Source organism: Typopeltis vanoorti, chromosome 5 (genome assembly GCF_054136105.1).
Source record: "Typopeltis vanoorti isolate ZY-2024b chromosome 5, IOZ_Tvanoo_1.0, whole genome shotgun sequence".
In the NCBI taxonomy this organism is placed as follows: Eukaryota; Metazoa; Arthropoda; class Arachnida; order Uropygi; family Thelyphonidae; genus Typopeltis; species Typopeltis vanoorti.
This window is the reverse complement of record NC_143553.1, coordinates 62,260,484-62,275,813: the sequence shown is the minus strand read 5'-3', so window position 1 is coordinate 62,275,813 and position 15,330 is coordinate 62,260,484. Positions and strand designations below refer to the sequence as shown.

Genomic DNA, 15,330 nt, shown 5'->3' with positions numbered 1-15,330 from the left:
CTGCAACAAACAAAATAACAGAATAGTGAGTTTTTTTTTTTTAATGTTGAGCCCATACACAAGAGATTGGTTGATCAACCTATAGTACATTAGTACCGTGTATAGGGTAAAAAAAAAAAGGTTGGATAATAGCAGTAGAACCCCACTAATACTGGATTGAGGAAGCCTGACCTTGTAAGTAAAGATGATATGAGTTAGTCATTACTGACAAACAAGTTGTAGGTGCTGGGTGATACTCCCCTCACATCAGGAGATGGTTTAAAACAGACAGTGCATCTACTTCAAGAAGACCACATCACACCAAAATTTACCTTTAATTATACCCTTTAGAAGTGTATGGTGCTAGAAAAGTTACATTGAAATGATAAGCTTTGACTCTGGGTGATTTCAAGATGCTCTCTCTTATTATTTTTTTTCCCTTCATTCCTTACATAGTGATGGTATGGAAAACTTACCAGAAAATTACTTCAATTACCCCAAAGTCTGAAGTTGGATAGCACAGGATGTTCTTGGAGACTTATACCTCTTTGGATTCTACACGTGAGACCAGAGAACTGTTTTCAGAGCAAAGTTTGGAAAATAACAATAAATAAAAATTAGTAACTTTTCATGAATGGGATCCTTTCTTTTAGTGTTGACCGGTAATCAGCATTCATTTTAGAAATTATTGACTTTACAATCGTGTTATGAATAATTATTTTAATTTCCCAACGTTTCGACCTTCATATTAAGTTCATCATCTGGAGTAAATACAAATATACAAGGACAAGCTGAGTTACATTTCACACAGTAAGCTAAAGAAACAATGATTTGATCACCAGTTATTTTAATGGCATGACTTCTAGTGAAAAAAAAAAAAAGAATACAGATAAAATTACAAATTATTTAGAAACTACATCAAAGTTAAATTCTATTTAGCATAATATGAGAGAAACATCCTTTCTTATAGTTTTCTTACAGTAACAATGATGTCCTATTTTTAACATTACAATTCTTATATTAGATTTAGAATTATCTACAGTCCTGTTTATAGTTAACTCTTAGGAAGACATATTCCGTGGGTAGAATGTATGCCTTCTGTAAAAAGTCAATGTAGCTTAGAAATACCAAAGGGCTTTACCTCAACTTTTACAGAGGTCAAGTCCCATGAGAATGTTACAAAAATAACCTTGTTTGTCTCTGTATATTTTATGCTAGATATTATTGTAAATAACCCTATGAGAATTAACTGTATTAACAAGAATATTTTAGAATGTCAAAAACAAAGGCAATGTTTTGCACCGGAAATTTGTATAACAGCTCAATATGAGGGCATTAGAAAGTTGTTTATGGCTTTTTGTGTATGAGAAAGCTGTTTGTAAGCTCTGAGCATGAACACCTTCAAAGCTAGTATCAAAGAGGTCCGATGGTTTCAGAGAAGTTTCTGCTGCCCGACAAGAAAAGGAAAAAAGAGCGCACGGAGGAAAAGAAAGAAAGGCTGGCCTTAACAAAAGAGATCAAGGAGAACAGCCGATTTCTTCAGGGTTTGCAACCCTTGGTGCCAGGTCCCAAGAAGGCGAAAATAAAAGGGGACTCAGCCGAACATCGGAAAGGAGGAGTGTCCAGGTCCACTTGCCAACAGAGGAGTATCCAGGTCCAGTTGCTGACAGAAGAGAGCCAAGATCCAGTTTACAAGAAAGGAGAGGCGAAGTGCTGTTACCGAAGAGAGCCATAGGCAGTCGGCGGAGAACCAGAAGCAGTCGGACCCAAAGGAAAAATTGGGAAAACAGCCGATGTGATGCCAAGTGCCGGTCGAATGTCCTAGTGCTGCAGGAAGTCAACTAAAGCCAAAAGCCGGAAAAATGATCTTCAATCCTGAAACTTCTTGCCTGAACTTGAGCGCTAGAAAGATTGCAGTCCAAGACACACTGATTTTTCGACGAAGACCCCCCCCCCCCCGAAACAAGACTCTCCGGACAGAAACCTAAGGCCTGAGATGAGAGAAAAACCATAGATACTTGGATGCAGGACTTTTGGAAGGTGTCGTGACAAAGAACCTCTGTAAGTGTATTACTTCCTTTAATATACATTCTTTTTGTAATCTAGGAGATATATCATAGATGGACTGATAAGTAATAGTAATAAGAAATATCTATAAGAGAGTGTCCTCTGATTTGTTGTCAACTGGAATATAAATTGTAAGATAACTTACCATAACTAGCTAATCTGTAGAGTCCTCTGAATTGTTGTTGACTGGAATATAAATTGTAAGATAACCTGCTATAACTAGTTAATCTCTAGAGTCCTCAGAGTTGTTGTTAAATGAACATAGATTAATTAGCTATGGCAAGTTGTAAGATCACTTGCCATAGCTAGTTGATCTCTTTATGAGTAAATTAATCTCGCCAGTTTGGTTTTCTTAAGCAGAGAAATAACAGAGTAAAGATATTGTTTAGTCATTTAATATTGAAAAGAGAAAGTTTGTTTCTTTATACCAAAAGCATAAAGGATAGGTAGAGAAGAGTAACCTCCCTATTGCTTATTTAATGTACTTTATTTTAAAATGTAAATAAATGTGTTTTAATTATATATCAATAGAGTGCCGCCTGATTGTTTATTTTACAATGCACTGTTCCTAAAAAAAAAAAAAATATCGGACTTGTGAGGAGGAAACTAAATGAGATAGCCGAAGCATATAATTAAGTGAAAATAGACGACGACTGTTTGTGCAAAGTTTTACTGAAGGAATTTGTGTTAGAGAAAGAGAGAGAGAGAAAAATCAACCAGCCATATTACTGAGTTTTATGCCAATTAAAAGATATTAGTGGCGCAGCCTCAAAAAAATAAATTTTCTAGTATCCATAGGCATAAGACTCTTAGTGTGAAAGGTAGATAAACATAGTATGCAATAGTATAAGCAAGAAAGGTTACGAGAGAGAAAGCGCGCACTGCTAAATAGAATAACGGAATTTCAAAGGGGCAGTAACCAAGCAGGCTTTATAAATAGCAAGAAGTAATAGCAAGCACAGTTTACAATGGTGCAGCCATCGACAGGATAAAATCCACAGTAATTAAAATAAGAAATAGTGGATTGGAACATTTTTGTAAATAAAGAATAGGCAAATCAATAGAAAGTGTGTATATATATATATATATATATATACAGTGTAAGAAAATGTTTTAAGAACAGTGAATCCTCACCTAATCATCCCTCAATTCTCTGGAGAGGACCACGATGTGTTGTCATTCTTCAAGTTTGTGGAGGAGCTAAGGAACGTCAGAAATTGGTCAGACTTCCAGCTTCTAATAATCTTAAGGAATAAACTGATTGGAAGGGTCAAGAATTTTTTGTATTCCTCTCCCATACTGAGAGACACTTTGGAATACAATAAATTCAAGGATACCCTGATATCTCAGTTTTCCAAAGTTAAAAGCATGGGACCAAACCTGTGGAGGCTGCAAAAATGCAGACAAGTGAAAAAAGAGTCTATCACTGATTATTACAATAGGCTGCTCACCTTAGCTAATAGCTTGAGTGTGTCCAGTGATCAAAAGAGTCACTTTGATTGGGCTGTCTTCAACCAATTCAGGTTAGGAGTAAGAGAAGAATATAAAGAGACAGTGTACGAAAGGAAAATAAACACCTCAGAAGAATGCTATCAGGCCATAAAAGAAAAAGAAGAAATGCTAGGCGATCTTCATCCAGAATCCAGTGCCAGTCAGATACACAACCTTACTGAAGTGTCAGATCCAAAAACTGAGGTTAAGAAAGAGAAAATTCCAGGGAATCCTGAAGAAAAAATAAAGACCAACAGAAGGGAGGAAAAGAAGAAAATAAGGTAACAGAAATCGCCAATTCCATTAATATGGAGGAAGTACACACTTCAATTAGACAAGAGGTTGAATGGCTACAACAGCCCTTTATGGATCGTCTTGAAGCTGTACTGAAGCAGCTGGCAGTAACAGAAGGGACCTCTAAATCAGAGAGGACTAATGGAATAAAAGACAGGAGGGAACCTCCCAGATGTTTTATTTGCAATAAGATTGGGCACGTAACTTGCAACTGCTTTAAAAACAAAAGGCCCTGCAACAGAAATATGAGTCAAATTTTGGGCACCCTCATCATATTTATGTAAACAAACCATGGAGAAGTGAGAACAGGAATCGAGAACACCCATGGAAATCTAAAATGATCATAGAGGGCAAGGTACAAGGATCGTATTCTGACATATTATTAGATACTTGTTCTCATGTCTCTATCATAACTGAAGATTATTTTCAAGGAATAAAATCCAAGATATGGAGAGGCATTACTAAGCTAAAGAGACCAATCGGATCAATATGCAACCAAGAAGGTTAAGGTAAAATATACTTCCAGAATTTAATTTGTGTGTTTGACAAGAGTTGTTGGTCCTTCCCAGGACATCTCGCACAAGAGCACAGATTATCCTAGGAACTAACTTTCTAGAGAAGTACAAGTTCTCATGTGACTTCTCTAGAAATGAAATATTCCTAATGAGTAATAAACGGTCTAGTAAAGGGAACTGTAAATTTAAAAATAGAGTGGAGAAATCTCATGAAGAAAGAAAGCAGAATGAAAGAAATGTCGGGCCGAATGAAAGAGGTAATGAAATGTCTCGAAATAATCATACTGATCCTTCAATAGCTTCAACATCCAAAAATAGCAGTCAATCTGAGACTTACTTCATCTCAAGTGTAAAATTAGTTAATGATCAAAGCGTAACAAAAAAAGAATTAAGGAAGGGTAATCAAAAGGAAGTAGAAGTAAACATTATAGAAATAATGTAGTAATAAAAGTCACCACCCATGCAACAGGAGAATTAGAAGGAGAGTAGGGTATCATAAAGGGGTAAAATGCCCGAGAGATAATAACAAGCACGAGTCACATCGCGTCAAGAGCCCACAGGTCAGGCTGATGGCACTCTCTGCTCAAAATTAAATGACAAATCTGAGTATTATCTGACACAGAGAATGCATGAGACACGACACAGAAATAGATTACAGAAAAAATTTTTACCCACATTCATGGATTAAAATTTTTTCATGAAGGGGTGGGCCTTTGTAAAAACTCAATGTAGCTTAGAAATCCCAAGGAGCTTTACATCGATTTTTAGAGGTCAAGTCCCATGAGAATGTTACAAAAATAACCTTGTTTGTCTCCGTATATTTTATGCTAGATATTATTGTAAATAACCTTATGGGAATTAACTGTATTTACTCCTTTAACAAGAATATTTTTATTTTATTTATTTATTTATTTTTTTTTTTTTGATGGACCTGTGGTTTCAGTCAGGATTTCTCCACGACTGCAGGTCATAAAGAGTCCAGCTATTCCTGTATTGGGCTATTCTTCTCCATTTTCTTCCAACTTTCTTAATCACTGGGTCTTCCCACCTTAAGGCTGGTCTTCCAGGTTTCGTTTTTGTATCTCTCAGATACCAGTTTGTAACTCTGACTGTCCATCTGTTGTCTCTCATTCTAGTGAGATGTCCTGCCCGTCTTCTTTTACTGTTGTAGATTGTTTGTATTATATCTGTGAGTCCAGACTTCTTCCCGATTTCTGTGTGTGTCTTACGTGGTCTATTTTGTTTATATTGCATATTCTTCTTTCTATTGCACGTTGAATTGTTAGTAAGCTTTGTTCTTCTTTAAAAGTTGTGTTCCATGTTTCACTGCCATAAGTTACATCTTACCAGCATTGACTATTGAAAAGATTAGAATATCAAAAACAAAGGCAATGTTTTGCCAATGGAACTTTGTATAATAGCTCTATATGAGGGCATAAGAAAGTTGTTTATGATTTTTGTGTACGAGAAAATTGTTTGTAAGCTCTGCCAATGAACATCTTCAAAGCTAGTATCAAAGAGGTCCGATAGTTTCAGAGAAGTTTCTGCTGCCTGACAAGACAAGGAAAAAAAAGAGCGCAGGAAGGAAAAGAAAGAAAGGCTGGCCTTAACAAAAGAGATCAAGGAGAACAGCCAATTTCTTTAGGGTTTACAACCCTTGGTGCAAGATCCTGAGATGGCGAAAATAAAAGGGGACTGAGCTGAACATCGGAAAGGAGTGTCCAGGTCCACTTACCAACAGTGGAGTGTCCAGGTCCAGTTGCTGACAGAAGAGAGCCAAGATCCAGTTTACGAGAGAGGGTAGAGGCGAAGCGCTGTTACCGAAGAGAGCCATAGGCAGTCGGCAAAGAACCAGAAGCAGTCAGACCCAGAGGAAAAATTGGAAGAACAGCCGATGTGATGCCAAGTGCCAGTCGAATATCCTAGTGCTGAGGGAAGTCAACCGAAGCCAAAAGGCGGAAAAACGATCTTCAATCCTGAAACTTCTTGCCTGAACTTTTCAGCACTAGGAAGAGTGCAATCCAAGACCCGCCGATTTTTCGACGAAGTGCCCCCTCCCTGAAACAAGACTCTCCGGATGGAAAAATAAGGCCTGAGATGAGAGAAAAACCATAGATACTTGGATGCAGGACTTTTGGAAGGTGTCGTGACAAAGAACTTTTTAAGTGTATTACTTCTTTTAATGTATATTCTTTTTGTAGTCTAGGAGATATGTCATAGATGGACTGATAAGAAATAGTAATAAAAAATATCTATAAGAGAGTTCTCTGATTTGTTGTTAACTGGAATATAAATTGTAAGATAACTTGCCATAACTAACTAATCTCTAGAGTCCTCTGAGTTGTTAACTGGAATATAAATTGTAAGATAACTTGCCATAACTAGTTATTCTCCAGAGTCCTCGGAATTGTTAACTGAAATTTTAATTGCAAGATAACTTGCCACAGCTAGTTAATCTCTTTATGAGTAAATTAATCTCGGAAATTTGGTTTTCTTAAGCAGAGAAGTAACAGAGTAAATATATTGTTTAATCATTTAATATTGAAAAGAGAAAGTTTGTTTCTTTACACCAAAAGCATAAAGGATAGGTAGAGAAGAGTAACCTCCCTATTGCTTATTTAATGTACTTTATTTTAAAATGTAACTAAATGTGTTTTAATTATATGTCAATGGAGTGCAGCTTGATTGTTTATTTTACAATGCACTGTTCCTAAAATAAAAAATATCGGACTTGTGGGCGGGAAACCAAGTGAGATAGCCGAAGAGTATAATTAAGTGAAAATAGACGACTGTTTGTGCAAAGTTTTACTGAAGGAATTTGTGTTAGAGAAAGAGAGAGAAATACTGATCGTATTACTGAGTTTTATGCCAATTAAAAGATATTAGTGGTGAAGTCTCAAAAAATATGAATTTTCTAGTATCAATAGGCATAAGACTCTTAGTGCGAAAGGTAGATGAACATAGTTCGCATTGGTATAAGCAAGAAAGGTTATGAGAGAGAAAGCGTGCACTGCTAATTAGAATAATGGTATTTCAAAAGGTACAGTAACCAAGCAGGCTTTATAAATAGCAAGAAGTAATAGCATGCACAGTTTACACTTTCATATGCTTGGGATTTTCAGACCATCATTATTGTTCAGTTGGGGTGGTTGATAAGAATTTCAATTAAGTGAAATTTTGCATTCATACCATGTTTTGGTGTGGTTTCATATTGTAAAGGTGGTGAAGGTAACACAGAGGATTGCTGCAATAATGAGAAGGATGCTGACCTGCAGAGATAAAAGAGTTTTCATTCCGTTGTATAAGACCCTGATCAGACCACACTTAGACTACTGTTCTCAGATTTGGTCCCCAGGATTTGAAGGGGATGAACTAACTGTGGAAAGGGTACAAATACAGATAACAAAGATGGTTTCAGGACTGTACAATTAATTATGAGGATTGACTGAGGGAACATGGACTGCAGAGTTTGGTGGATAGAAGAAGGAGAGGTGATATGATTGAAACTTAAATGGTTGAGAGACAGTTACAGGGTTGACACTGGGGAGTTTTTTTGCTTGGTTGAACAGCAGGAAGGAGTGATGACAAGGGACCATCCCCTGGAAGTTGCAGAAGGAAACTGAGCAGGAGGGTGAGGAGTGGTTTCTTTGCATGGAGGGTGGTTGAACCATGGAATGCATTGCCTGATAGAGTGGTGAGAGCGAGAACGGTCAACGAGTTTAAGGAGTGGTATGATAGACTGTGTTTCCTAGAAGGGACCTCCCGCGATGAGTCTTGACTCCATGGAGGCCTGAATAATAATAATATTACATTGTCAAGAGCAATATCTCATTAAAACGGAGGATGATGCAGCCATAAAATAGCAAGATTTTTGTTTAAAGGATTTCTGGACAGGAAGTATCATCTAATTGAGAAAAAAAATATAGCAGAAGTTTAAATAAACTAATAAAATATTCTGAAAACTTTATTTTAGAAGTACAGAATGGATTTAGAAAAGGACGATCATGTATAAACCTGGCCTTTTGCCTAAAATTAATAAAGAGAAAAGAAGAGAATACAATTTAGAAACACGTATTACATTTATTGACTTTGAAAAAGTTAAAAGAAGCATTTTATTTAACATATTAAAAGAAAGAAATACCAAATAATATTATAAAAGCTATCATAAGCATATATGAAAATATTCAAATAAGATTAAATTATGAACTATCATGTATGAGAGAGATGAACCAAGGAGTCTGACAGGGATGTCCCTTTCAGCAACTCTAATATTTATCTAAATGAAATAAAATGGAATAAGAATTTCCATCAAGGTATTAACTTTCTCTTACAGTGAACTTTAAACACTCTCCTTTTTGCTGATGACCAAATAATAAATTACAAATCTTGAAGATAACTTACAAAAAGATATTTTAAATTTAAATGAGATAGCCAAAGATTATGGAATAATAATATCAACAGAAAAATCAAAAACAATTATCTTTCAAGGACATGATCCAGTAAGAACTAAAATAGTAATATATAAGATTTTAGAACAGGTGAATTCATTTAACTACCTAGGATGTATGATTACATATGAAAATGAAAAGGATATAAACATAAAAATTGTGATATTTAAAAATAACAGGTGTAATTAACTGTATATTTAAACTTAACCTAGTCCAAAAACAAATCAGACTAAAAGTATACAATACATTAGCCCTACCAGTTCTATTGTATGGAAGTGAAATCTGGACAATAAAACAAAAAAGACAAAGATTAATAACAGCTGAAATGAAGTTTATGAGAAATACTGCAAAATGCACTCTTATTCGATCACAAAAGAAATAACAAAATTATGAAAGAATTAACCTCTCTACCGGCCATGGCAGATGAAATAGCGAGATTAAATTGCACTTCTTATCCATGTTATTCAATAGGTGTTACAGAATAATATCAAGATTTTGCTGGATGTCAATAGACGTCATGGCCAGTTGGGGTGTTAAACCAGGAATCAGTAATAAAAATAATTTAAAAAAATATAAACATAAATGAATGGCACACATTGAAAAAATGAAAACAGAAAGATTACCAAAACAGCCTTAAATTATAAACCATTAGGAAAAATAAACCAGGACGTCCTCTTAACAGATTCAACGATGACTTCTAAGACTGGAACAGGCCACTCTAGGCCAAAATCCTTGACAAGCATGATGATGATGATGACAATAATCAAAAATGGAGCAGGCAATTTCCCCATTTGTTAAGGTAAATACAGCAATTAATTAGACAAGTCCACTTCAAACTCTCAGATCAAAAATTTTTCTTTATTCTTCACCAACCACTTGGAAACATCATTTTCTCTATATAAATTCCTAAAGCATAACATGAAGTTCTCAAATGTAAATGATCCTCCTCCTTCCCATGCATTTAGGTAATAATTTGAAAAAAGTAAAAGAATGGCAATCATACAGAGTTCCATCAATTGTGTGAATAAATAAGATACTTACAATAACTTCTTCTGTATCACCATGTTCAAAGTATTCCATAAAAATTGGATCAACATGCTTTTCTAAGTCTTCTTCTGTCAACTGAGGCACAATAGATTCAAAAGCACAAGTTTCCTATAAGTCAAGATAAAAACAATTCTAAACAAATAAATTTAGTAATCTCTGAAACAGTCTATTTAAAAAAAAATCTCCACAGATGAATAGATTCAGAATGCATGCATCTTAAACCAGACATTTTATATACGCTTTAAAAGGTGTATGCAACTTCATTTACTAACATCGGGAGATAAAATTATGTCATATATATATTTCCCCTCCTCCAAAACCAGATCAGATCTTATAATGGTCCAATTTGTTATGTCCATTTCTGCAAAGTTAATGAAAAGTGATATTCACAAACCCTTCTCCATTCTGCTCCCTTCTAAGAGAACTAAATAATTATACTGAACCAATGAGTATACTTTCTTCAAGTTTCATCCAGCAGGTTTCTGCAACATAATTAATTCTGCAATCTACACATTGTTGGTAATATACACTGTTGTCCCAAACCTAAAGATTAACACAATTTCTGAAGATTACAACCTCAAATCCAGACAATCAGCTTGTGACAATTCGTATAACTGACGATTTCAAGAAGAAAGCAAGTACAAATGCAAATTTTTTAACTGCACATAAAAAGGTCAAATGGTAGCACTCGACTGAATAAGAGACAAAAGGCTGCACTCAGCGAATTGTGTTTGAAGGAAGCTCTTTTCATGAAGGAATAAAGTGGCAAACTTGGATGTTTTGTATTGTCTTAAAAGACATCTAGATGATTTCACATGGGGAAGAATTATTGAAAAGCTTGAAAAAAAGAGACTGCAGAATTACTGATATAGCCAGAAAGTTTGGAATCTCACAATGCTCTGGGCAGCATTTCAAATCAATGGAATGTGTTCCAGACATTTGCCAAGAGGTCACCCTTGCTCTACTATGGAACATGAAAACAGATTACAGCAAAATGAAATCAATGCACCATGGCAGGTCAGCTTGCAAATCTGCTCCATTCAAGCACATGTGCATCTTGTCGATAAACTATGGTAAGATGTCTGCGACAAGCAGCCTATAGGCCGAAAGTCTGAATCCCTTTATCCACAGCTCATCATAGAGCATGTTTTCAGTGTTTTTGTATGCATAAAAATTGGACAGGAAATAATGGGCTAACGTACTCTTTACAGATGAGTCTTTTCTCCAATTCTAGACAACACTTGATCTGGCATGAAAGTGACACCACTTGCCATCGCAGGAATGCTTTTGAAAGGGATAGATAAGCAGTGCTGAGGTCATGGTGGGGGGGGGGGCATTATGCTTAATAGTGCTTAATAATATTGCAACAAGGCTCTTCAATGTCATATTTAATTGTTCCATGGTGCTACAGACAAAGAATCATTTTTATGGATGACAATGCCATACTACATCATACATGAAGACTAGAGATACTTTTGGAGACTGAGGATATTAATCTAATCAAGTGGCCAGCATGCTTTCCAGATCTCAACCCCCACAGAACACATTTGGGATACAACAGGGAGATGCACTGCTGCTTGAATTTCCCTCTCCAGAAAACAAACAAGGCCTTACTGTATTTACTCGAATATAACACTCACTTTATTCCTCCAAAAAAGTTAAAAAATTGTAGTGCAAAATATATGCAGTGATTTTTGAAAACTCAAGTTTTTCAGTAAAAAATTAAATTGATGTTTATAATTAAATTCTCTATATTCATTATAATTTATAATTGCTCACATTATTTACAAAATGAATGCATTTAAATTTAATTATCGATGTTATTTACGTGATCGGTGGCTCACCTTCACGCGATATATTTGAATCTTTAACAACAATATGCTTCTGTAGTTAAATTAAAAGAAACAGTCATTACTGCTTGTCCTTTCATCATTTTGGAATCATAAGATCACCATGATTTAAAAATACTAAAAATGGGTATGACTTACCAAGAATCTACTATTCTCTCTCACATATGATTGGTGCGATATTAACAAAAGATCATGTGACTCAACAACAAAGGCAAGCTGATGATTGTTGAGTTGAAATCCTGATTCTCTTCAACTGAATTCCAAAATATCTGAAACTGCCACAACAACATTCAATATCTATTTTTTAAAGTTCTAAACTTTTTTTCATGTGCATAAAAAGTGTGAAAATATGCAAAACTTTAATTTAAAGAAACTTTTTCTTTTTTCATAAAGTAAAATCAGGGGTGTGAGATATATGTGACGGCGAGTTATATTCGAGTAAATACGGTATATTGTTCCTCTGAAGGAGGAATGGGCCAGTTTGCCTCAAGAACACCTGAATCACTTGGTGCTAAGAATGGTACACCATTGTGAGAGCTGCATCACAGTTCAGGGAAGACATATTCCATACTGAAATGTCTCTACACATAGTTTTCTGTAAGCACTGTGCATGAATTCCTTAACTACATCCTTAAGAAAATTTATAACTTTTGCCAAAAATGTATTGTAATTTAATTTGTATGATATTTATAACTCATTTTTTGTGTAATATAATTCATTACATTATAATTATATTCTACTTATTATATATTATAATTAAATTATAATTCATTATACTGGTGTCCAACATTTGCTTAGTAAAGAACATTTTTTTTTATATACAGGTAAATATGTAGCTTGTCCTCAGCTTTTAGGCACCAGTATACTACAACATTTTCTAAATCTAAATAAATTCAACTATACCACATTACCAAAACTCTGTGAAACCATTTTGAGACCTTCGGCAAGATTCCATCATCACACTCATAGAGGGTGCCCGTCAGAACTGTAGAAATCTGCTTTTTACAAATCAGTTTGCCTTCTTGCTGGCGTGCATATCTTAACAATATGCTCAATAATTTATAGTTAAATAAATTTAGTTTATTATCTCCAGATGCATGTTTTCTCCATTAAACATTAACACGAGAGATTTATATCTTATTACTTCTCTAGTTCAGTCTCTCCACAAACACACCTTCACATTTTCCCATGAATATACTAATTCAAGGCAAATAAACTGCCCTTAAAAATTTTATTAACCGCATTTGATTTTCTCACTGCACAATGTAAGGATCACTTTCTTATCTTATTTTGTTTAATGAACGCAATATACAAATCACATAACTATGTAATCAGGAGAGCCTGTGTAGCTCAGTGGAAGAGCCTGTGTAGCTCAGTGGATGTGGCGTTTGCACACCACCGCGCTAGGCCGCACGAAGGAAGTCTTGGTTTCGAGTCTAGTCGGCGACTAGAGGAAATTTTTCTAAGCCTTTTTTCGACCAGTTCCCGAGTTAGTCGATCTCTGGCACGGGCAAGCAGGTTTTTCCTCCCGGAAACTCGGGTTTTTCGTCCTGTAAACTCAAGAAAATCGACCGTAGAACCCACATTATTTCAGACATTAAATATATTGTGTTAGGTTAGAGACCACGAGATGGCGGCACATTTGAGCCGTCTCTCTTCACTGCGTACCGCTTAATTAGTGATAGCCTTGGGCCATCTGTCTCTGATTGGGTACCAGTGGAGATTGAACTGCCCACTCAGTCTCCAAAAGTTAGATAGGGCTAAATGGCCTCGCCTACTCCCGTATATACGGGAATAAAAAGGCGTTAGCTGATTTTTTTTTTTTTTTTTTTTTTTTTTTTTTTTTTTTATGTAATCAGGTTAAACTATCAAAAAGAAATGAAATTACGGAAATGCAAACAATACCACCAGTTAATACACCAATTACTGGTTGATACCAAGTATATCAAGTTCATTTATCATGAAACTATGCAAAAGAATTGGACTGCCCCTCCTTAGGCTGTATAAACTTTAGCACCAGGTATGATGAAGTTCTTGGGGGGGGGGGGGGGGTAAACGATTCTATGGCATAAAGGAGTCTCCAAGACAGACAGTGAATTATAGATAATCAGTATCTTGGGAGTGGTGGTAAAAGGTAATATAAGAAGTCTTGCTCACCTGGGTTTCTTTAGAGATTAGGAAACGGAAAGGATCCAGAGGTAACCAAGACAGGTGATGAAATGTTTCCTATGAGGATAGACTAAGAGTTTGCTGGTTGCAGATTGGTTAACAGGTGGAAAAGCGTATACAATAAAAATGTTTAATTTTACTACGCTAATAATCAATCTCTCTCTCTCTCTCTCTTCACTGTTCTTAATGTTCACACTTCCAATCAACATATGCTGCATAGTAACACTACAATTTGATTCCATGCTTTTCTGCAGCATTTTCCCTTGTCTTATCTGTTCGACACACAACGAAGGAATTAACTTTTGTTTTGGAACCGCTCTGGCATAAAATAAAATAATTACTATTATATATTATTATTACGTAACACCTTCAGGAAGTCCAAAGACTCATCGATGGGGAGGGCATCTACTCTACAACTCTCCATCTCCACCACGCAAATCCATCAACTACACCAATGCCATCTACTGCTCATAAATACTACCACTAGTATTTTTTTTTTTTTTTTTTTTTTTTTTTTTTTTTTTTTTTTTTTTACAGACAATCGCAAACATCCATGCCCACAGTGGGATTCAAACCCGCAACCTTTTGGCTAGGGAGTGGATATGCTAACCACTTGGCCAACCAGGACAGCATTATATATATATTATAGATATAATTATTATATATAGCCTGAGGCAATAAAATTCAATTCTTGGCCACATTTATTAACAATTGCAACACTTAATAATAAATATGTAATTCACTGCAAGTTTTACTTTTTTTTTATTATAACACGGACAATCACTTAGTGAACAAAATGTATCATTTTATATAAATTTCTTACTTAAAAAAAAAAAAAAAAAAAAAGTTTCCCAAATAACTGATAAATGGGCAGAGAACAGTTTCTTCTTTTTTTTTTTTTTTTTTTTTGGGGGGGGGGGGGATGGATCACATTACACATGTTGTAAAGGCACAACAGTAATTACAGCATGATGCAGAGGGCCTTGACATTCGGGAATGGGAAAGTTATGGTTTCACTGTGCAAGGCTTTCATCAGACTTCATTTGGAATTTGTGCAGATTTAGTCACTTGGTTTTTGTAGTGATAGGAATGCATTGGAGAGGGGGAGGGAGTCAAGGAAGATTGAATGGGGTGGTAACTGGTCTCTGGGATATGGGGGGGGGGGCAGTAAGGAGGTTGTAGTTTGCAGGGCATCACAAATAGAACATGTGGGTTGGCGAGTTATTACCAGGAAGATGTGGAGGAATTTTTTTTTTTTTTTTTTTTTTTTTTAAAGAATGGAGAAGGGGATCAAGTAAAAAAGGCCATCCTTCGAAACCGTATAAAGAGGGAGCGAGCAAGAAGCAGGTTCTTTGGATGGAGAGTGATTGTCAAATGGAATGAGTTTAGAAACATAATTTGATAAGCAAGGTCTGTGTGATGGTGTATATCTCCCACAATGAGTCGACTCCATGGAGATTTCGTAATAAT

At 35.5% G+C, this 15,330-nt stretch overlaps 1 protein-coding gene across 2 annotated transcripts in view; it reads right to left on the bottom strand.

Moving 5' to 3' along the window:
- Window positions 1-15,330, bottom strand: part of LOC150106469 (programmed cell death protein 4-like) — a 183,392-nt gene that overhangs the window by 98,802 nt on the left and 69,260 nt on the right. For both annotated transcript variants that reach the window (XM_090393143.1, XM_090393144.1), the window contains exon 3: window positions 9,836-9,949. In XM_090393143.1, the coding sequence (XP_090249269.1) occupies window positions 9,836-9,949 (114 nt within the window). The remainder of the gene's footprint in view (window positions 1-9,835; window positions 9,950-15,330) is intronic.